The sequence below is a fragment of the Sodiomyces alcalophilus genome (assembly GCF_042370955.1).
Source record: "Sodiomyces alcalophilus JCM 7366 unplaced genomic scaffold ACRALscaffold_4, whole genome shotgun sequence".
NCBI classification, from domain to species: Eukaryota; Fungi; Ascomycota; class Sordariomycetes; order Glomerellales; family Plectosphaerellaceae; genus Sodiomyces; species Sodiomyces alcalophilus.
The window spans coordinates 4,238,834-4,262,907 of NW_027263535.1; the positions used below are offsets into that span (position 1 = coordinate 4,238,834).

General features: G+C 40.2%; 2 protein-coding genes across 2 annotated transcripts; one reads left to right on the forward strand and one right to left on the reverse strand.

Annotated features, from left to right (window-relative positions):
• The first annotated feature begins 1,911 nt into the window (after positions 1-1,911).
• ACRALDRAFT_1063857 (uncharacterized protein) lies at positions 1,912-2,827 on the forward strand. Its single transcript, XM_071016864.1, has 3 exons — positions 1,912-2,035; positions 2,096-2,262; positions 2,393-2,827. Exons 1-3 carry the CDS (start codon positions 2,006-2,008, stop codon positions 2,556-2,558), a joined length of 363 nt encoding a protein of 120 aa, XP_070875162.1. The 5' UTR covers positions 1,912-2,005; the 3' UTR covers positions 2,559-2,827.
• Positions 2,828-3,449: 622 nt separating this feature from the next.
• Positions 3,450-4,384, reverse strand: ACRALDRAFT_1042794 (uncharacterized protein). Its single transcript, XM_071015278.1, has 2 exons — positions 4,144-4,384; positions 3,450-4,067 (listed from the first exon to the last, which is right to left on the reverse strand). Exons 1-2 carry the CDS (start codon positions 4,197-4,199, stop codon positions 3,692-3,694), a joined length of 432 nt encoding a protein of 143 aa, XP_070875163.1. The 5' UTR covers positions 4,200-4,384; the 3' UTR covers positions 3,450-3,691.
• Between the last annotated feature and the right edge of the window lie 19,690 nt (positions 4,385-24,074).

Consider the following 24,074-nt stretch of genomic DNA (forward strand, 5'->3'; position numbering starts at 1 on the left):
AATAACTAAGATATCGTATTTACGATACCTAGTATATTTATATTATTATTACTTATTATAAGTATAATATTAACAGGCTATATCTTTTAACCGGAACTTTATCGGGCCGGCTATTCCTTTTATTATAATAATAACGTCTTTATATCCTTAAATCGGCACTATTATAGTGCCGGTGATTATAACGTTATCGGGGCGGGCCGGTCTATAATCTATAAATCTGCTTTTATTATAGAAAACATAGGATATAGTACCTAAGTCTAATATAGCGGACTAATATAAAGGATATACGGCTACTAAGAGGGTAGCCGCCGGGGCTTCTAACCGGCGTGGCTTATAACGGGCGGTGTTTAGCGCCTTGCCTTATAACACACTTATAAGCTTTTTTAGCTTCGCGGTCTTCTTAAACGCTATACATAGTCACGCCTCCTTAAAGACTTTGTTATTATTATCGCCGTTACCGCCGCCGCTACTACCGACTTTATTATTATTATCGGTCACTTTATATTCGGTGGCGGCGGTCCTCTTCTTCTTATTCCGGGACCTAATCTTCTTTATAGCGCTCTATAGATCCCGGTCTATCCTAAGGGACTTCTCTACGAGCCTCCTAATAGAGTCGTTGGCTTAAAAGCCCTCCGGCGCTAACTCTAGGAATAATATCTAGTAGCCCTGCAGATTATAACCGCGCCGGTAGTACGCGGGGCACTTATTCTTTAGAAGAGTGATTACCGGCGCTTAGAGCTTATACGGTTAGTAGACTTACCTTTAGGGTAGGTATTTTGGCCCCGCTAGGCTCCGGTCTGGTTAGCCCTCCCGGTCCGTTACGGCCCTTTATTATTATCGCCTTTACCTAGGTTTAGGGCCGGGAAGGCTATAGTCCTATGGCTTCGAGTAGGCGGCACGTTAAGTTATTCCGCCGCCTTCTTCCCTTCCGCGATAAGGGCTATCGCCGATACTGTTTTAAAGTCTAGCGTTACTTCCTTTATATCCACCTAGTTACCTTAGGCAGGTTGTATAGCGTTATAGAAATCGTTAATCTAAATCTCCTAGGGCTTATTATATATCCCGACGTTATAATAGTCCTAAAGCCGGTCTGCTAATCGTCTAGCTAGGCGCCCACCTTCCAGGGGTTAGTAGGCGGTTTATTCTTATATATATCGTAGTTCTTTTAGGAGTCTTTTATACGGGTCGCGATATAGGGTACGGCGTCGGCTTATACTACTACGTAGATCTTTTCCGGGGTCGTGCCCTTTATTAGGGCCTTCCGTCTCTTCGCAGCGATAGACTCCTCTACCTACTTAAGTACACTATTAAAGCCTTTCTAATAGATTTTATAGTCTTTACGATCTTCTTTATATCGGCGGTAGTCTTTAGTATAGGCGGCCTTTCTTATAGCCTTAGCTTAGATATATTAGTGGGTTAACTATTAGCGTTAGCGATAAAGGCATAGGAAGTAAATTCGGGATAGGTGGCTCGCTACGACCTAGGAGCTAGGTCGTTAGGGCGTAGGAAATCCCAGATTCCGTTGCTTTAGGCCCTGACTTTATAAAGGCGCTTCTATAGCTCCTAGTCTTTATGGCTTATATAGATAGTCGTATTAGAGGTTATAATGGTTATAGCTATAGGCAGCTCGGCGTAAATAGCTTTAAAAGGTTATCGAGAAAAATAAGACTCTTAATTATTATAAACAGCGTATAACTTGATTACGTAAAATTAGCGATCGATCTGTTGATTTAATTGACTCTGTGGAAATCTCTGATCGTAGTGCTAAGTTCCTGCCCTTATTCCTGCGGCAGATCCACTCCCACTTTCGGGACCGGAATAACCCGCTCCGGACCTGGTTTGGGCCAGCCTCTGCGACAGTAGTCGCTCCATGCCAATGACCGTTGTTGGGCTTGTTCTACATTCCTCATACACACATGTCGTCTCTAACCAAAATCATAAGGACCCCGACTTAGCATCAACTTACGTTATTAAATCTGTGACTGCTGCATATCACTCCATCCAAATGTCAATACCGAATCAGGCCCTTGAAAAGGTACGTCTGGAATATACTTTTAGGCTTATAGTGATGCTGATTGTGAGACTTTACTCGTAGCTGGTAAAGGAGATTGAGGGCCAGGCAATAGCAGCACAACAGCAGATCGGACAGACTCGGGCACAGACGACCTCAACGCAACGAGAGATACGTATGCTCCGGTTAACGCTGAATGAAATATCAGGATTACCGGCTGGGTCGAGTGTGTTTGAGGGCGTAGGCAAGATGTAGAGAGCAAACCCCCACCCCCCGACTCCCGCCCACCGCCCACGAAAGAAAACCGACAACCCTCTATTCTCTCTTTTCTCTGCCATTCTTATGGCCGCATGTTCTGGTTATGTAGCTGACAGGCGACAGGTTTGTGTCTCTGCCGACTCTAAAATTAAATAAGAAGCTGGAGGGGCAAATAAGGGAAAAAGAAGTGGAGGTGGAGAAGCTTGGACAGCGACTGCACTACTTGGAGACGACTTTTGAAAACAGCCGGCGGCATATTGAGCAGATGCTGAAAGCCCAGTCGTCTTGAGAAGGGTCCTCCGTTGAGGTAAGATATGGAGGAGTTGATGGGAAATTTATAGGAAAGACGGAAAGGAGCATAGACACCTCGAAGTATTCCGTACTATCCGGAAGGTATAGTGGGTGACAGAAGTGTGTCGCAGGCCATATAACTAAGGAGACCCGTTATTCCGACTATACCACTTGGTTATTCCGACTATAGTTTATATATATAATATAGATAGACCCTTCGGAATACTAATACAGTACTTCGTAGCTACGAAGTACGGTCTCTAACGTCCTTTAACAAGTTGATTAATTTGATCGCTCGGATTAATTGCGTTGTATTAATGGATAAGCTTATTAGCTCGATTGAAGCTAATAGCAGCAGTAATAGTAACGCCTCTTCCTCTTCCACGTCCATATGCGTCCACGTCCACGCCGCCCACGCCCACGCCCACGGCTATCTTATTCCTGCGATAAGATAACGAACGCGCCGCCTTTTATTCCGTAGATTAACGACGTAGATTAATGATGTTGATTGACGATGTTGATTGACGATGTTGATTGACGATGTAGATTGACGATGTAGATTGACGACGTAGATTGACGACGTAGATTGACGACGTAGATTGACGACGTAGATTGACGACGTAGATTGGTAGGGAGATTAGAGTCTAGGTCTAAACTACAGTCGGAATAACTAAGTGGTATAGTCGGAATAACTCGAACCATAATATATGCCCGTGAAAGAGCCTAAGCCCACTAAGATAACTGCGGGTAACGTAGGCGTTAAAGGCAGGCGTGGTCCAAAGGTAAATTCTATGCCCACGGGCTTAAGCAAGACTCGCCATAAAGAAATATCCGGTCAAACGTTTACTAGGCAGGTTAGCAACGCGGTGAAGTCGGGAAGTGGTTTATTAGCGACTTAGCAAACGAAATGGATGAACAAAGATGTAGGTAGAGGGGTCGGTAAGCATTCATAGCAGAGTGAATAACGAGTGCACCCAGGCTTCGTAGGTATTGTCCTATCTTAAGAAGCACACCGCTCATATCGTCTTCTAAAGGAGAGGAGTCCTTGTCCCTATTATCGCCGATGCCCTCCCTAAATCTCCGCCACTTCAACCTGAAGACTGCTCAATCTGGCCCATAACAGCAATTTGTTCAGGCTTGAACAACCAGCTCGCCACCTTTAACCCAGTCCCCAAACTCTTGCCTTTGTTTTCTGACATCGACAAACCCAGGTCGACTTTCCAAGATGCTGAACGGATTGCCTAAATATCCGTTCCCGCGGTCTCCGCGTCCAGCCAGATGGACTTCGTATTCCTTCTGCATCTTTCCCGCCCAGACGCGCCACTGAGTTGGGCGAAGATCAGGGGCTCTGAGTATGAGCCCAAGGCAGACAATGACCATTGCCATGACAGTTTCTACGATGATATCGGTTGGTAGTATGCTGCCAGATGGCTTGTATGTTCCTGCAGTCAGAGACGAAGCTGCTTGGAAAGCTTGGAGGGCCGCATGCTCCTGGGCCGAATAGCACCTATGGGAATGGCATATCAAAGTTACCATCAGCCTGGCGAAGTAAAACTTCGGAGTCCAGGGGTAGGGACACTCACGCATGGGCAAGAAGGAGGAGGCCAGCTATAATGACTGGGCGGGAATTCCAAAACATACTTCCTCTTGACTCCTCTTGGCTGTGGTAACTGCAGGGGAGAGAGAAGACGCTGGAAAAAGAACTGTTGCCCGTCCTATCCTTATTCCTATAAGACGATAGTTATCTTGCATGTGAAGAATACTGCTCGTGAATATAATTGTTATGATAATGCTGATAGAGAATACTGCTCGTGAATATGATTGTTATGATAATGCTGGGAGACAGACTAACTAGAGTCCCGGTATTTTGGTAAACCTTATATGGTATATAACATAGGCCTTATCGTTTTAGGATAAGTTACTAAGGCCCTATTCGACAATTCCGCCTAGTTAGCGACTTTCCCGCCTAACTTTTATACAAGATACATCTATAGCTAAGACGCTAAAACGGCGCCGGGACTTTCCCTTAATATACCTATTTATATAATAAACGAATTTTTACTTAGTATAAAATAGGCCCGTATCTATAGGATACGGGCTATAGCCTCGTGGATAATAAAAGGTAAACAAAATATGTTTTGCTATTATATAGTATTATAACGACTATTACCTATATTAATATATCTTAACTGGGTTATATTAGTATAAAGGAGATTATAGCGGGGTCTCTAGATAATATACTGGATCCAAAGAATACCGGCGCGTAGTCTATATACTAAGTAATAGAATCCCGGTATATATAAGAGACGTGCACTATAACTAGCTTTAATTAACGTTAGCTTCGCCTATACGCGGCTATAGGGCCGGCCTTATTACTTTGTATCTTATTAGTAGCAGAATGCTTAGGAGCTTTTTTTTATTACTAAGGATTTATATATAAAAAGCCGCCTAGTTCGCGGAATTCTGCTAAAGCTGCCTACTTCGACCCTCTATCTAATATAGTACTTCTATAACAGGGGTATAAGAGACCTATATATAAAAAATACAGTTATATTAAAAATGTTATATAAAAGGGGTCCTTATAAGCGGCTAGTTATAAGTTATTTATAAAGTAAGGCCGAATAATTAAATTATCTAAAGCTAAGGAGAAAAGAAGGAAAAGGGGAAAACTCTATGAGTGCTTACGACCTAAATATAATGTCGTGGCGACCTACTAAGGACATACTATGATTAGTCGGAAGATCCGGTAGGCTACCGGATTATCTTTACGGGGTTAACCCGTAGTATTACCTCCCTCCCCCCTCGGTAAGCCATTACCGCTTGGTATAGGTTTATAAAGCATTATTATTTAACTAAATAACGCCTCTTTATTAATTAAATAACGACCTTTAGTAGCTCTTTAACCCTAAATAAACTCTGTATTCGTTAAAGAGCGCTTAAGGTAAGCCTTTATAGTTTTACGATTAATTAACGTTCCGTGCAAAGGCGGTATTATAGTTCGTAGGGTTATTCCTTCTATATAAGGATCCTTATACCGTATCTTCCTAGTCTGAATAACTTACCTAAGCTAATAATACTAACTTCGCCGTCGCCTCTATACATCTGTTTTTCTTCTTTTCTTTAATAATATCTATTACTATCCGTAGTATATTTTTTATCGCCCACGACTCCTTCGCGTATCGTATTATCGCGCTAACCTCTTATCTCTTACTTAGAAGATATTTAAGTTTTTAGGATTATCTCCGGCCCCTAAGGTACGTCTTCTTATTCTTCCCTTAAACCTTATATAACGATAACTTACTTATATACGTGATATAAGGGCCTAACTATAATAATAATAATAATACTGGCAAGGAGGCACCTACTCCTGCCCCGGCTAGTAAGGAGATTACTACTCCTGCCATGGCTATAGACCGCCGCGTCTAGCTAGCCCGAGCCGCTAAAGCTAAGGGTAAGCGTTCCGTGGGCGATACTTCTATGGTGGTTAAGAGCCCCGTAAATCGCGCTCGCAGGATAAAATAGAGGGAGGATATTCCGACTATACCACTTAGATATTCCGACTATAGTTCTGGTGGGTCCACTTTTCTAGCTAATTAAGTTTTATATCCTAGACTATACATAACTTAAAAGTTACGGTCGCTAATTTAACCCATTACTTCGTACGCCATTAAGATCATGGTTAATTAACTTCGATTAATAACGTGATTATGCTTCTACTACCTATTTTACCTGGCTTAGAATAACAATAATAATAATAATAACAACAATAACAACAATAACAATAATAACAACAATAATAACAATAACAACAATAACAACAATAACAACAATAACAACAATAACAACAATAACAACAATAACAACAATAACAACAATAATAATAATAATAATAATAACCATAATAATAATAATAACAACAACAATAACAATAAAAACAACAATAATAACAATAATAATAACAATAATAATAACAATAATAACAATAATAACAATAATAACAATAATAACAATAATAACAATAATAACAATAATAACAATAATAACAATAATAACAATAATAACAATAATAACAATAACAATAAGGCGATATCCGTGGGCGATATCCGTGGGCGTGGGTGTAGGCGTGGGCGTGGGCGTGGGTGTAGGCGTGGGCGTAGGCGTGGAAGAGGTTATAGAAGAGGTCATGGAAGAGGTCGTGGAAGAGGTCGTGGAGCTATTATTATCAGCGGAGGTCGCGGAGCTATTTCTTCTATAATCGGCTTTAATCGAGCAGTTAAAAAAAGTCATTTCAGTTACTGTCTTTAATTAATCTAAGCGATTAAATTGATTTAAAGCGTTAAAAGGCGTTAAAAGGCGTTAGAGTGGTTTGCGACCGTAGCTATATCTATTATTCCGAAATAGGAAGAAAGTGGGCCTATATCAGAACTATAGTCGAAATATCTAAATAGTATAGTCGGAATATCCTGCCTTATAAAATATTCTCCTAGAGGAACCCGTAAGGACTTCTATTTTACTTACGTAAAAGCAGTTACCTCCGGCTAGGATTAGCGGCGCTATCACGACTAGTCGGGACCCGGAGCGAGGTTAGCCAACCCTAAATACCATAATTACTTAAAGGGCGGTTATAGGTGCCTTCCTCCTCCGCCTAAGATAGCTAGTCCGTTAATAGTACTCTTAGAGGCGGCGAAGGTAGTTAATAACGACCCGTTTTATAGCCCTAAGGCGATAAAGGCGCTTATAGGGGCTTATTCGGCCTTCTAGAAGGCGTCCGGGGTCTTAAAAAAGGCTTCTAGCACTTTATAGGGGGATAAGCCTATCTTAACGCTTATCGACTCGGGAGCCGGTAAGCCTCGCTTATCGGTATATACCACCGCCCCCGCCCCCCGCGGGAACTCCTATATCATAGTAGGTGGACCTATACCTATTATAGCGCCTCCTATTATCGTTACGTCTATTCCTAGCGTAATGATTGCCTTTACGGGGGTAGAAGGCCTACGCCGGCTTAACCGGTTCCTATAGATAGTTAAGAATATCATAGGGGTTATAACCGTCAAGGTAAAGGACGTTAAGTCCTTTAAGGGAAAGAAAACGGATAGGTAGACTAAGGTCGCGCCGTCTACGTTATCTCCTATTATCGCCGAAAGCGTTAATAGTCGCGAGGATATTCGTAATAACGTTAATCTCGATACCTAAACCCGGTAGCTAGGGGCGGGGCTTATCCGCCCCGACTTAATTAATATAGGCTTTTTTACTATTATTCTAACCTTTATTTAATTCTTACCGCCTTTCCTATAACCCTTCTTCTTTTTATAATAATTATAAGGTTTATCGTTAACTTTAATCGGGCCGTACTTCTTTTTATAGTAATCTAGGGCGCTTAATTCCTATAAAGACTCCGTCGGCTCCTAGGATATCTAGGCGTATCCTTCCTACTTTACTAACGCTTCTCTTACTACGCCTCTGCCTAACTTCCTATTCCTAGCGTATAGGATTTCCTCTACTATTTATTCGTCTTCTTCTAAGCCGTTATAAATCGGTCCGGGTTAGGGGCTATATAGGACTTAACTAAGAAGCGGGTCTTTACTTATATATCGTAGGAGGTCTACGTGGAACCTCGGGTATACGTTTAAGGGTACGTCTAGTTTTACTACGTATAAGTTAATAACCTTAGTTATATAGTACTTTTAGTATAACTAGCTTAGTTTATATAATAGTCGCGGGGTAAAGTAGTTTATAAGCGAGAGCTATATAAGGTCGCCTTCTTAGAACCGTTTAGTAGAGATATAACGCTTATTCTCTAACTCTTCCTATTATAGTTATATAGCTATTATCGAGGCTTAGGCGAACTCTATAGCCTCTTAGAGGCAGCGGAGTAGGTTATAGGCTATAAACTCCTAGGCGTCGCTGGTTAGTTCTTTATAAATCTAGATAGGATCGATATAGTATCTGTGTTCTAGGAAGAACGGACTTATCTTAGTAATAGAACTCTTCTGGTTATTTAATACTAGTTAGGCTATAGGTAGTAACTTATCCTAGTCGTTTTAGGCGTAATAAATAAAGGCTTAGATATACACCTATACCTTTTAGTTCGCTTACTCGGTGGTATTATCGGTCTAGGGGTAATAAGCCGTGCTTAATCGTTACTCGATTCTAGCTAGTTTATAGAAGTATCGCTAAAAACGACTTATCTAGTTAGAACCTTTATCGCTTACGATTAAATAAGGTATACCGTAAAACCGAAAATAATAGTATAGAAACCGTTTAGTGTAAGCTTTGACTTTTATAGAGTCTATTACTTTAAGGGTAATAGCCTTTATAAGTCGATCGGTTATAACCTATAAGTACCTACACTTCTTCTTTTTAGCGAGAGGCAGATCCGTTATAAAGTCTATTAATAGGTTACTCTATATTCGTTTAGGGATTAGGAGCGGTTTTAAGAGCCCTTATTAAGTATTCCTCCACGTATAGCTTTAGTTATAGACGTTATAGTTACGTATAAACCTACGTATATCTTTATTTATCCCCGGCTAGAAGAAGCGTCTCGCTATAAGGGTAATTATATTATCCCGCCTAGGGTGGCCTTTAATTATAGAGTTATATATAGATTAGATTACTCGCGTTTATAACGTGCTCCCTTCTTAAGCTCCCGGCACTTATAAGCGATCTCGGAATATAAGTAATCCTTATAAAGTCGTCCCGTATTCGGCGATCTAGGCTCGGAGACTTAATAAGGGAGGGAACTATTATTCGCCTTTAGATACGGCTTATATAGCTTAGCGATACTAGTTATCTTCCTTTACCGTGGTATCCTATAACTATTATAACTCATTATCGGTTTTAAATACCCGTGGGTTCTCGCGAAGGAGGCGGATCTTTAGGGGAATTAAGGCCTCTAGGATTAACTATATATATTATACTTACTCCTGTTTATTAAAGAAGTCCTTTAGTTTGTATTATTCCCTTCGCGAGAGAGTATCGGTAGTATAGTTATCGGCACCCTTATAGTATTCTAGTATAAAGTCGAACTAAGCTAACTCGCCGGCCTATTAGCTTTATCTCTTATTAAGTATCTTTTTTATTATAAAGTACTCTAGGGCCTTATAATCGGATAGGATCGTAAAGCGACTATAACTTAGGAGCTCGGCTCTTTAGTATATTATATAACTTATAATCGCTACTATCTCTTTATTATAAATAGGGTAGTTATACTTAGGTTTAGTAAGTCGCCGCTAATAATAGGCCACTATATAATAATATCCCTATTCGTTTTCTTAGACTAATACGCCTCCTAGTACGAATCCCGAGTAGTCGGTTTCTACGAAGGTCTTATTACTTAAGACCTATTACCGCAGGATCGGTTCTTCTTAAAACCTCTTCTTAACCTTCTTAAAGGCCGCCTATTTATCAAGACCCTAGGAGAATGCTCGGTCCTTCTTTGTTAATCTCGTTAATACGGCTATAATATAGGCGAAGTTCTTTACGAATATACAGTAATAGTTTATAAAGCCTAGGAAGCTTCGGACTCCCTTTACTACGGTCGGGGCTTCCTATTCTCGGATCGCCTTTAGTTTATCGGGGTTATATAAAATACCCTAACCGGCGGTAACTATAAACCCTAAGTACTTCACGGTCTTTACGCTAAACTTATACTTCGCTAGGTTAAGTGTTAATCCTGCATCGCTTAGCGATTATAGTACCAGGTTAACCTTCTTCTTATAATCGTATAGGGATCCGCTTAAGTAAATTAGGATATTATCGATATAGGTAGTAATAAAGTCGTTAAGGTAACACTATAGCGTCTTATTAATATATTATTAAAAGAACACGGGGGCGCTACTAAGTCCGAAAAAGTATACTAACTATTTAAATAAGCCGAATCGGGTTCGAAACGCTATCTTCGCTTCGTGGCTAGCGGCTATTCGGATCTTATAGAATATAGTAACTATATTAAGTTTCGTAAACCACTTAGCTCGCTCTAGGTTTCGGAGTATCTTTATAATTAGTAGGAGAGGGTAGCTGTCTCTTTAGGTAATTGTATTAAGGGCACGGTAATCGTAACAGAATTATAGCCCTCCTCCTAGCTTCTTTATAAGGGTGAGGATAATCCGACTGGGGCAATCGGATATTCCGACTGGGGTCCTATGTTGATAGCCGGTAACACCCGCCCGCTCGCACCGCCTGTACCTAGATACTTCCATATAATTCAATTAATCGTCGCGACGATACGCTCGATTAATTATAGTGACGATACCGACGATACACTCAATTAATCGTAGCGACGATACCGACCATACACTCAATTGATCGTAGCGACGATATGCTCGATTGATCGTAGCGACGATACCGACGATATACTCGATTGATCGTAGCGACGATACCGACGATACACTCAATTAATCGTAGCGACGATACCGACGATACACTTAATTGATCGTAGCAACGATACGCTTGATTGATCGTAGCGACGATACCGACGATATACTCGATTAATCGTAGCGACGATACCGACGATACACTTAATTAATCGTAGCAATGATACGCTCGATTGATCGTAGCGACGATACCGACGATACCGACGATACACTTAATTAATCGTAGCAACGATACGCTTGATTGATCGTAGCGACGATACCGACGATACACTCAATTGATCGTAGCGACGATACCGACGATACCGACGATACACTTAATTAATCGTAGCAACGATACGCTCGATTAATCGTAGCGACGATACGCTTAATTGATTATACGTGTCTGTAAGTATCTAGGTACCAAAGGAAGTATAGCGGCTGGCGTCAGGCGTTGTCACTACCGCCCCAGTCGGAATATCCGATTGCCCTAGTCGGATTATCCTCACCCCTTTATAAATAGAACTAAAGCTTTAGCGGCGGAGCTACTAGCTTATATAAACCCCTTATCGATTAGGTCGGTAAGGGTCTTCCGTAGGACTAGCATTTCTTCTCTGGATATATTATAAAAAGGGCCCTAGGGTAGTTCTGGCTCCTTATTATTAGGCCCTTATATAAGGTTTATTTTGTAGTTAACCCCGGGTTAATATAGGGGAAGGCGGTTGGTTTATAAATCAGAGAATAAATCCGGAAATCGTTAGAGTATCTCCTTTAGGATATACTTCCGGGGGTCGACTAAAGACTTACCTTAGAGGGCCTTATTAATATCTTTAATACTAACTACGTAGAGCGCGAGTTCCTCTTTATTAAATCGTTATTTTCTTTATAATCGGCGTATAATACTAGTAAACACCGACCTAGTCACTACTTAAGCTCCGCGAATAGCTCTAATATTATCGGGCTCTTTGTCGCCCTAGAGTCGGATATCTATCCGAGCCACTTTATAGTAAAGGCGACGTTTTTTAACGTAATAGGTAATATTATTATATTCTATCTAAGGTTTCCCTAGGAATATATCGTAATCTTATCCTAGTATTATATAAGCGAATAATTATTATATATATCCACTAATCTTAAGATCGTATACGGCGATACCAGAACTCTTAGTGGACCTTATAGTATCGGAGAACCCCGAGAGGGGTCTTTTAATCTTATTAACTAATAGGAGGCGGAGGGACTTTATAAAATATTTACTTATAGCTACGTAATAGTTATATCTAATATCTATAAGAGCGGTAATTAACTTTTTATTTATCCGCGCTTATATAAGAGCTAAATAACTACTACGTAACCGTAATATAAACTCTTTTTAATCCCTTTATTCCTTTATAATAGGCTCTAATACCCGTTTTCGTATTAGAGCTATTCTTTTTCCGAGTCTTTATTATTATCCGTAACTCCTATATAGATCGTTTTATTATTTAAGGGCGCCGAGACCTTTATTACACGGTTCTTTTTATAATCCTTAGCGTCTTTTTTCTTTAAGCAGTATCTTCTAGTAAGGTATCCCTTCTTTTTATAGTTATAACACTCTCTTATCTTTTTCTTCTTAGTCTATACTCGGTTAACTCCTTCTATCTTTATATCGCTATTATAATTATAAGCGTAATTATTATTATTACTATTATAAGGTGCTTAGCCGAACCTTAGCCTTATAGCGAGGGCTTCGAGTCTCTAAGCGATACTCTATACTTTAGTTACCTAAGTATAGTAGTTATTCGGTAGTTTCGTGGTAATAAGGGTAGCACGGAGGCGGCTACTAAGAGCTCCCTCTAGGAATATAATCTTCGCGGTATTATCCTATTAACCATTACCGGCGATAGTAAGCTATTATTTAAAACCGGGTATAAAGCTTTCGAACGCTTAGTCTTTATACTAGTATACCGTTCTTAGGGCGTTAGCCGCGCGAGGTTATTCGTTAACGTCTCTATATATACGGTTAAGGTAATTAAGGAAGTCTTCGGGGTCGTATTAACTATCGGTTCCGCCTATAGCCTAAAAGGAGGCGACGACGCGGCGGGGAGCTTTATCTAAGTAGGCGCTAATAATATACCACTTCTCGCGAGGGCTTTAAAAGAGATATTAGTTAAGTAAGAGCTTTTCGCGAAATTTAGACGACTAGCTCGCGTACTCTAAGCGTTTACCGTTAAACTTCTATAATAGTGGAAGTGCTTTAGTTCTAGGGTTTAAAACGGGTATTATATCGGGTATAGGTATCGGGATAGGCGGCTAGGGGCCCGGTATAGTCTCCTCCGATAATATAATAAGATAAGGCGTAGCTATACGTTATTAGTTTTATATCGCTTATAGTAGCTAATTAGTAGTATTCTATTATTCTTAGATCTAGGTGGTTAAGGTTATAACCTAAGTTTATAGAGGGTTAATAATCTCCCTCCTCCACTTTATAGCCTTAGGCGACTCGCCTAATAACCGTAACGGAGCGCCGGGAAGTGGATTAAAGTGATAGTCTATCTTTATTAGCGTAGTATATAGGTTTTGCTAAGCTTTAGATATATAAGCGGCTAGTTATAAGTTATATATAAAGTAGGTCTGTCAGGCATTTATGCCCAAATACCCCGATATCCTATTAGGTATATTCGCAGAGCCACGTCACACACTGCTCCGAATACGGCGGTACTTCTATTAGATATATCACAGTGTCATTTCCCCTCTTTTGCCTATATATTTAATATCGTAGACTGGTACTCTTTTATAGTCTATAATGAATATAAGTCACACTTCGTACGATATTAGTGTCCTGATAGTTATAAGCCCGGCGCTCTGGTGAACGCCTCTATTCCGGTCGATCTAATAGTTCTAGGCTCTATGCCTCTTTCTTTTAAAGCCCTCTTTTTAAAGCTCTTAATTAACTAGAGCCTCTGTTTAAGCCCCTGCTCTGTTACGGATAGAGTCGTCTACTAGCCCGTCCGCCTACCTATCATCACTAATCCCTTTAACCGCCTCTATTCCTCCTCCTTTTTCCTTCTCCTTCTCGTCCACGCCGTCACGATAACCTCGGTTATACTAACCTCCTTTAAAGACTAGCACTAGTAGTATCTGCGTGTAATAGAAGTCGCCCTCTCTAACGAGGTTACGAAGCTTATGGATCCGGATCTTAACGATACTAAACGTCCGCAACGCCTTAAAAAGGTTAACCCTCCTGCCGTAAGCAAAAACGAAAATTAGGATTAAAAGTATAAGCTGTAGCTCTTCTCTTATAACGAATATAAGCAGGAAAAGGCCGCGATAAAGGCCGTTCTGGATTATATCACCACCACCATGGACCGGAGCCTCGCGGAGTCCTTCGCCGGCAAAGACGACCCAAAAAAGATCCTGCGAATCCTAAAGGCATATCTTAAACCCACTAACGCTGCCTAGAGGTCACTTATTAAGCGCCGTTAGGATAATTATATATAATCTATTAGGAAGATGCCTTACTAACGCTGGCTTAATAACTTCCGTAAGTTATATAAAGAGGCAAAGACGTATCAGGTTCGCGCGATCGATTCGAAGATAGACTAGCTTAATGGATTTTTTAACGCGATCGGGTCGATTTCCCCGGAGTGGTCGGAAGCCCGGTTTTCTATGATATTAACCGAGGACGAAGACGATTTACCGGATATTAAAAGCGTCGTTAACGAATATACTACCTAGTTACGTTATAGGCACCCTCTGCGTTTAGATCAGAAGCCGGGATCGTTATCGTTCTATATAGCCACGTTCCTAGGAAAAGATAAAGAAGGTTAGTAACCGGATCGTTAATCGGATTATTAAAAGGATCGTTAATAGGGTCAGGGTACTAAGAGGGAATTTATCTGCGATTACCGTATAGCCCGGAAGACCCGAAGCTACTATAAGCTAATTTAGACCTACCCGAATATTAACCCGGCCCGAAGAGGGAAGAACTTTAAGCTATTTAAGGAAACGGAAGAACGCTATAACCGGATTATTACTAGTTAGGATAAAGATCGCCGAAAGAGGTTCTAGAGTAACCTTAAAAAGGATGCCGAAAGTAAGGGAAATAAGGGCCAACAGAAGTCACCCTCGAAAGACCCTTCCAAGGATTCATCTAATTTCGTGGCTACCAGGGGCGCCAGTTCTTCGGACTCGGATTTGGACGATGGAACCGGATCGTATAGCATATACAGCTTTTTATTAATAATAGCCGGAGCCTTTAAAAACAAGCTATTAGTTAATTCCGGCACTATAAGGCATATCACTAATAAGCATCACCTTCTAGAAGACTACCGGCCCGCGGAAAAGCTCGTGACGTTTAATACCAGCGGAGGAGAGTCGGATCCGGTTACTGGATTCGGAACTATAAGGCTATAAGTTAAAGATCGGGATCGTTAGCCTTATACGCTGATTTTAAAGGATATAGCGTATATCGAGGGATATCCTATAACCCTTATATTAGCCCTCCGCCTGCTTCTAACAGGATCGCTTATCACCGGTAGATAGGCGTTAGAAATCAAGGAAAAAGGTAGGACCGTTACCCTGCCTTTAAAGAATATAGGAGGTTAGTTTGCCCTCTAACTAACGGAACAACAGAGCTTTTGTAATAGCTCGAGAGCCCTGATTATAAGCGTCGCCGACGCTCGTTTATAGCATAAGAGGCTAGGCCACGTAAGCGCCGATACCCTTAAATATATCACGACCGCCTATATAGGCGGCATAGTTTTAAAGGGGATTTTCCCCTCGTAATAGAGTATAAGAGCTGCTCCGGCAGTAAGGCCCGGAGACTAATATCACGGCGCACGCCTAACCACCGGCCCACACGCCCTTAGCAGCGTGTAGATATCGATATCTTCTCTAACAACGAGTCCTTTAATAGCCTTACTAAGCTAATGCTATACCATTACCCCTACACCCACTTTATCGTGGGGGACTTCCTAAAGGACCTTAAGTCAGCTTTTCTATCAGTCACCTCCTTTAAGCTTCGTACGGCTTAGTAGTATCACTACCCTATTATAGTGATACGCCTAGATAATAAACGAGCCCTTTAAAGCAACCTCGATAACTAGGCTTACTAGAGAGGGATCCTGATCGAGAGGTCGTTACCTAATATAGCCGTATAGAACGCCGGAGCCGAACGCTACGGAGCTATTATATACGCTATCGCCCAGGCCCTCGCTATAGCCTCCGGCTTCTAGTAGGATATATAGCCGGAGATTATCGCCGCCGCGATATACCTATATAACCTGATTCCACGCCGTGACCTCGGGTAGAAGTCGCCAAAGGGTTATATAGATAAGTGAGTTAATAAGATAGGCATTAAGCGTATTACTAGCACCCCTTTAATCGGTTACCTAAAAAGGTACGGTTACCGAGCCTATCTATTAACTACTAACTATTAACGTGGGCGCCGGAAGAATAAGAAGCTCGCAGAGAGGGCTTATATCGGTTATCTAATCGGTTACGAGAGCACTAATATATATCGGATTTAGGTGCCAAAGCTCGGAAGGGTCCTGCGCATAAAAGACGTCAGCTTTAATAAAAAGATCCTGTATAAGGATCGCGATATAGATCCACCTATAGTAATAGAGCTTTTTAAAGAGCTTAATCTGCCTAACGATACCGAAAAGGATACCCTGGCTTCCGTTGGCGTAATGCCGGTTTTCGATTAATTCATAGTGTTATAGCAGAATACGACGATAGAGTCGTTCTAAGATATCAGGAGGCCGGAACAGCTTAAAGCAATCGAGAGAGCTGGAGTAGCTGCTATTAAAGCAGTTAAACAGGTTGAACAAGAAGAGGTTAAAGCAGTAGCTGTTAAAGCAATAGAAAATTCGACTCCCTCGCCTAATTCTAGGGGGGTGGATAAGTCATAATAGCGATCATAGCCGCCTAAAACGGTAGCTACAGTGGCCACCCGGGTTACTCCTTCCACTATAGCAGCCACGGCTCAGGGCTCTACCACAACGCCGGCCACAATTACTACTATAATTACCTCTAAAACCTCTCCTATAATAACCTCTCCTAAAACAACGCCCTCTTCTTCGTTTTCCCCTCCTACAACAACGCCTCCAGCTTCACGTCAATCAACGCCTATAGCAGCTATTCCACCTACTACTATAACAGCTACCCACTAGCCGGCTCCTCCGGCCAAGCCTCTAGCTCCTATAACGTTAATAGTAACCGCCGCTGCCGCTACCTCTAACGATAATTCCGAAGACTCTAATAATAACGATAACTTAGATAATAATTCCGTCGATTCCGACGACTCTAACGATACTATTACGCCTACCGCCGGCGCCGCCGCCGGCACCACCACGGCCATAGGTTTATTATCCCCTAATCAGTCAGTTCTAGAGGATAAAATAACGTCTGCCGCCACGGCTACCGCAACAGCAGCCCCGAGCCCTTCTTCTAAGGCAGCTGCTTAACAGCTGCCACCGCCGGCTACCTCTTTAACGCCGGCTACCTCTTTAACGCCGGCTAGCCCTTTATCTTCGATGGCCACCACGGCGGGTACCCTATCTTTAGCTACCACGCCGGTAGCCTCCTCCCGGCTATAATATAACCGACAGCCACCATAATAATACGCCGACTCTGCCTTCCTATATCTTAACCGCTTCGATATACCGAAGAAGCCGCTACTGCGCCGTGATATACCCGAAGAGCCGTCTAATTAGAGCCAGATAATACGGTTACCGTACAGAACGCAGTGGGTTATAGCCGCCTCCAAAGAGGTTCAGGCTCTCGTTAAGATAGGCACCTTTAAAGCTATTAAGCCATCGTCTTCCACCCTTCCAAGCCGCCCTTTAGATCTGATATAGGTATTCAAATATAAGGTCGATCCATCTAGCTACGTCACTAAATTTAAGGCACGCCTCTGCGTTTATAGTAACTAATAGCCTTAAAATCACCTTAACGCCTACGCCTCCACCCTGGCCGGCAGGACCTTTAAAACGCTTATAGCTATCACTACCCACTTCGATCTAGAGACCCGCTAACTTAATACTATTAACGCGTTTACGAACGCCCGGCTTAACGAAAAGGTCTATGTTAGAGACCCGCCGGGATAGAATATCTTATAAGCCGCTTTACACATTACTAATAAGGCCGGATTAGAACCGTTTTTAAGCCTCCTACGCCCCTCGAACCATAGGATTAACCGGCTGCTCCGGGCCCTATATAGCCTACGCCGATCCCCTAAGCTATGGTATTAGGAGCTCTCTTCCATTTTAGGCAAGTATAGTCTTACGCAGTTAAAGGAAGACGATTACGTCTTCTAAAATAATAAGCTGCTTATATTCTTCTACGTTAACGATATAGTCCTACTATATCGTAAGGATCACGTTAACGCCGCCGAAGATCTAATCAAGCAGCTATAGGAACGCTTCTAGATCCGGGATTTAGGTCCTATTAAGTGGTTCCTTAGCATCAGGGTTATAAGGGATTATTAACGTCGAAACCTATAGTTATCCCTTAATAACTATATCACTAAAAAGATTAAGGCGTTAAATATCGTTACTAGCCGGAGGGTCACCACGCCGCTCGTCTTTCCCGATACGCTAGAACCGAACGGTTAATAATAGTAGGCGTTAGAAGACTCTATCCACCTATATCTTTAAAAGGTCGGATTAATTAATTACGCCGCCTATTAAATAAGGCCGGATATCGTAAAGGCTGCTTCTAGACTAGCCGAATTCGCCACTAATCTATCCAGTTAGTGTTATAAAGCCGCTAATAGGTGCCTTAAGTACCTCGACTTAACGAGGTCCCTCTGTTTATCCTTTAGGCCACGGGATTCTAATAAAACCCTAGCTAAATACGCCCTCTTTTATATAAGTAACGCCGCCTTTAAAGACGATCGTAAGACTCGGTATAGCTCCTAGGGTTATATAACTATGCTTTTTAGAGGCCTTATCGACTAGAAGGCGAATAAGTAAACGAGCGTCGTTATATCGAGCACCGAAGCAGAGCTTATAGCTTTAAGTACCGCTGCCCGGCAGTATATCGCGACGCTGCGTTTAATAAAGGACCTGACGTTAACCTTTAAGGTTAACCCTATCACTATCTATTACGATAATAATCAGACCCGTTAGCTATTAGAGAGCCCTCGGCCGCAGGTCACTTCGAAGTTAAAGTATCTGGATATCTAGGCCCTATGGATCCGGCAGATCGTACAACGCCGGGAGATCGTTATTAATTAGATCGCCACTAATAAGATAGTCAGCGATAGGATAACGAAGGCGTTGCCTCCGTAAAAGCACGCTACGTTCGTTAAGATACTTAGGATAGAAAAGAGCCTTTCCGGGTTAGTTTAAACGGATCGACTACCATCGACTTAACGGTGGTTTAAATTAGATTACGATCGCGATTAACGCGATCGTTAGATTAACTATAATTATATAACAATTATCACGTTATTTTTAGGGTTAATTTAACCCCTATTTTAGGATCATAACAAGGCATAAGCTATTCAATAAGCCGTTAACCTTTGGATTGATATCTAGGCTCAAATACCCTAGATTTTGAGCTTTAATTCGATCAGAACCGTCAGGATCAATCCTGCGGCTCTGGGGGGGTGTGTCAGGCATTTATACCTAAATGCCCCGATATCCTGTTAGGTATATTCGCAGAGCCACGTCACACACTGCTCCCAATACGGCGGTACTTCTATTGGATGTATCATAGTGTCATTTCCCCTCTTTTGCCTATATATTTGACATCGTAGACTGGTACTCTTTTATAGTCTATAATGAACACAAGTCACACTTCGTACGATATTAGTGTCCTGACAAGGTCCGAATAATTAAATTATCTAAAGCTAAGGAGAAAAGAAGGAAAAGGGGAAAGCTCTATAGGTGCTTGCAACCTAAATATAATATCGTGGCGACCTACTAGGGACACACTATAATTAGTCGGAAGATCCGGTGGTCTACCGGATTATCTCCACGGAGTCAACCAGTAACAGTCCTTATGCTATCGGTGGGTTATTTTTATGCATTTTTCCGCTATATTAGCGGGATTTCGGTAAGTTAGCGGAATTATCGAACAGGGCCTAAGGGATATTATTATATTTACTTTATCTATCTAGATTATTTATTTATACCGACTATAGTTTCTATTACGCTTACTTTCTATAGTACCTACTAAACTCTTATTAGTTACTATACTAATTAATAACTAGTTAATTCTTACTTTTTATCTTTTATTAGTAGACTTAAAATAACTAAAGTCGTAGCAAAAGAGACTCATAATACTCTTTATGGTTATATGAACCTAGGTCATAAGGACGATACGTTGCCTGAGTATGATTTGCCGCCTTATAATAATATTAAAGAATTAAAATACTAGGTTTTAATACTTGGTATTCTTAGTTCTTTATAAGGGGATACAACTAGGTTTTTTACCTTCGGGTTTTCCTAGATATCAAAGGTTTTTCTGAACTTTCCTTTGTATAATATACTATAACAATAACAATAACAAGGGTTTTTGAATTTTCCCTTAAATTAAAAAGAAGAGGTTTTTTCAAATTTTTCCTCTATGTATTCTAGTCTTAGATAGACTAGGATTACTGCGCTATAACATAACATAACTATAACGATAACCTAACTAAGCTGTACTTATTATATAAGAGTCAGCTTACGGGGGGGTGTTGATATTATACTCATAATAAGTAATAATCATTTTACAATGGTCACGAAGAGATGGAACGGAAGAGGAAGATCTAGAGGAAAAGAGGCAGTTTGAATTGTGGAAGACTATGAAGACTGCAGAAATAAGATACAGAGAGAGAGAGAAAAAGGAAAGGAAGAGGGAGGCGGGCAGCCTGGTACATATAGTCCTTTCCTACGGTTTATTCAAGCTACTAATTTGGTATCCAGACCCTCGAAGTATAAGCAAGGGTCCGTGGGTTATTCCGGAGGTCCTGAAGGTCCGTGGGTTATTCCGGAGGTCCTGAAGGTCCGTGGGTTATTCCGGAGGTCCTAAAGGTCTATAGGCCCACCTAAAGGTCCGTGGGCCTACCTAGAGGTCTATAGGTCCACCTAAAGGTCCGTGGGCCTACCTGGAGGTCCGTGGGTCCACCTAGGGTCCTAGGGGACTCGGGAGGACCCTAGAAGACTTAGGAAGTCCCTGGAGGACTTAGGAAGTCCCTAGGGGACTCTGGAGGACTTAGGAAGTCCCTAGGGGACTCTAGAGGACTTAGGAGGTCCCTAGAGGGCTCGGGAGGACTTAGGAAGTCCCTGACTTACAGGAGGTTTCGTATATCGTACTATACCGTATATAGGTATATTTATTTTCTGGGTATAGTACTAACACCCCCCCTAAAGCTAACTCCTATATAGTAGGTGCAGCTTAGCTAGTTATTTTATAGTCTATATATTTTTAAGGCGAGGGAAAAAAAAAGAAAACCTCTATATTTATTATCGTGTAGGGAAAAAATTAAAAACCCCCTTTCTTAATTTTATTCTAGGAAAACCTATCTATAAGTAAAAAACCTAGTATTTAAGTTCTTTTATTTCTTTATAAGGCGGTAGGTTATATTCTGGTAGTGTATCGTCTTTATAGCCTAGGTTTATATAGCCGCAGAGTGTATTATAAGTCTCTTTTAGTAACCCTTTAGTTATTATATCGGATATATTATATTTAGTGTTTATATATACTACCTTTATATTATTTTCCTATAGTTATTATCTATAGAAGTAAAACTATCTATCGATATACTTTACTCTTTTATAGAAGTCCGGGTTTTTAGCGACCTTTTTAGCACTCTCGCTGTCTATAAGAATTATAGGAATCCTTAGTTTATTATTACTGAATCTTATATTAAGGTTATCTATAAGTTTAGTATATAGATTATATATATAGATTCCTTCTTTTATAGCCTTGGTCAGAGCCATATATTCGGCTTCTGTTATTAATAAAGCAACGACTTTCTGTTTCGATAAGGTCTAGCTAATAGGATTATTTATTCCTACGCAGTATATATATCCTAAGGTAGACGTTCTATCTTCGAGAATATCTAAGAAGCTGGTGTTAGAGTAACCGTATATATATAGGTTATCTCTTTTATAGTTATATAGAAGACCTATATTAGGATATGCGTTTATATAGGCCTAGACTCTATTTAGTGCTATAAAGTATTTCTTCGAGGGGTTACTTATATATCGGGCGCACTTATTAACGGTATAGGTTATATCGGGCCTTAAGTAAAGAGCTAGATATAGTAAAGCTCCTACTTCTTATTGATATTTCTTTATATCTTCTTTTGACGCCTGTTTAGGGTTTGGTATTAGGACCTGTTTATGAATATATAGGGTATCTACCTTTTTAAGAGCTTATTTATTATACCTTTCTAGTATTTTATTTATATATAGTAGTTAACTTATAGAGAGTGTCTTTTTAGTTATATTTATATTTATTTTATTGCCTAGAAAGATATATACTTTACCTAAGTTTTTTAGTGAAATATCTTTAGATATCTCTTTATGAAAGTGATCTATTATAGTATCTAAAGGACTTATAACCACGATATTATTTACGTGGCAAAGGAATATGGCTCGGTCTTCTTTATTATAATATATAAAGAGTCCTTTATTAAACTCACACACTTTATAACCTAGTTTAGTAAAGATTTTAACCAGGAAGTTATACCAGAGTCTAGGGCTCTGTTTTAGGCCGTATAAAGCTTTATTTAGCTTACAGATAGTTATACTATTACCTTCTTGTTTTTTAAAACCCGTTAGTTAAACAGTGTATATTAGAGTATCTATATCAGTATATACGAAAGCGTTTATTACGTCGAACTGCCTGAATTTCTAGCCTAAGGAAACGCCTAATAGAAAGGTAAGTCTATATATTTCGGGTCTATAGGTTATAGAAAAGGTTTCTAAGTAGTTAATTCCGAGTACTTAGTTAAAGCCTTATATAACCTATCTTGCTTTATATTTTATTAGTTCTCCTTTATTATTTAGTTTTATTTTATAGACCTATCGTCCGCTTAGAATATTATATTTTTCCTTTATTTTGTTAAGAGGCGTATCTTTTATAGTTATTAAATCCCAGGTCTTTCTTTTTTCTAGTTCTGTTATTTCTGCTACTATAGCGTCTATCTATTCTGTTTTATCTAAGCTTTGCATAGCCTTTTTATAGGTAGCTAGTTCTAATAGAGAGTTTATAGTTAAGAGGTAGTAAGGCTTTATTTAAAACTATAGGTTTCCGAGAGTGGTATCTTTTATTAAGTATAATAAGCGCTTATTATTTTTATTATTAATTAATATATAGTCTTTCAAAGCTGACTTCGGTTTCGAAGGTATTTTAACTTATATACTAGAATGGCCGGTGTGAATAGGTTTATCTGGGTTATTATAGCCTGTTACTACTCGTAGACTCCTTGATTTATTTTGTAGGTTATTATTATTTTCTTCTTTAGTTTGGATAGACTTAAAAGGTCGTTTTAAGACTCGTTATTATATAGTTTTTTCTAGAAGCTAATAAGGCTCTAGGTTAGAAACCTGTTCTTTTTAGAGAGAGATATTACTAGTACTTAGGTCTAAAGAAAAGTGTATAAACTGATTTTTAAGTATATATACGTCTCTAAACTAACCGATCCTTCTTAAGACTAGGTTATATATCTTATAGTTATAATCGTTAAAGCCGATAAAGGCACCACGAAAAGCTCTGCTATCTAGTTTCTTTTGATTCGGGTTATTATTTTTATAGTAGGCTATAGAGCCCTAAACCCGAATATGGTTTATATTAGGCTTTTTCTTTTTAACTATCTTAAAAGGGGTCTTAAAGCCTATAGCTGAATTCGGGGTTCTGTTATATATATATACTGCTGAATATACAGCGTCTCCCTAAAGGTATCGAGGTAGTCCTAAGTTGAAGAGTAGGCTACGAACCTTTTCTATTATAGTCCTGATAGCTTATTCGATCGAGCCTTAGGTCTTATAAGTATATAGTGGTTTTATATTATGTTTTACGCCTTAAAAAAGACGTTTAAAAGAGGCGTTTATAAACTCCTTTCCACCGTTAGTGTCTACTTCACTTATTCTTATATCGTAGTTATTATTTTTTACTGGTATTTTCCACTCTTTTATAGCTACAACGACGGTTACTTCTGATTTATTAGGCAGTAATTATGCCTAGAG

Coding starts and splice junctions, on each gene's coding strand:
- ACRALDRAFT_1063857 (XM_071016864.1), top strand. CDS start 2,006: ATGTCAATACCGAATCAGGCCCTTGAAAAG. Junction 2,036..2,095: donor CGAATCAGGCCCTTGAAAAG/GTACGTCTGGAA, acceptor CTTTACTCGTAG/CTGGTAAAGGAGATTGAGGG. Junction 2,263..2,392: donor TTTGAGGGCGTAGGCAAGAT/GTAGAGAGCAAA, acceptor GACAGGCGACAG/GTTTGTGTCTCTGCCGACTC.
- ACRALDRAFT_1042794 (XM_071015278.1), bottom strand. CDS start 4,199: ATGTTTTGGAATTCCCGCCCAGTCATTATAGCTGGCCTCCTCCTTCTT. Junction 4,068..4,143: donor CTCCTCCTTCTTGCCCATGC/GTGAGTGTCCCT, acceptor CCATTCCCATAG/GTGCTATTCGGCCCAGGAGC.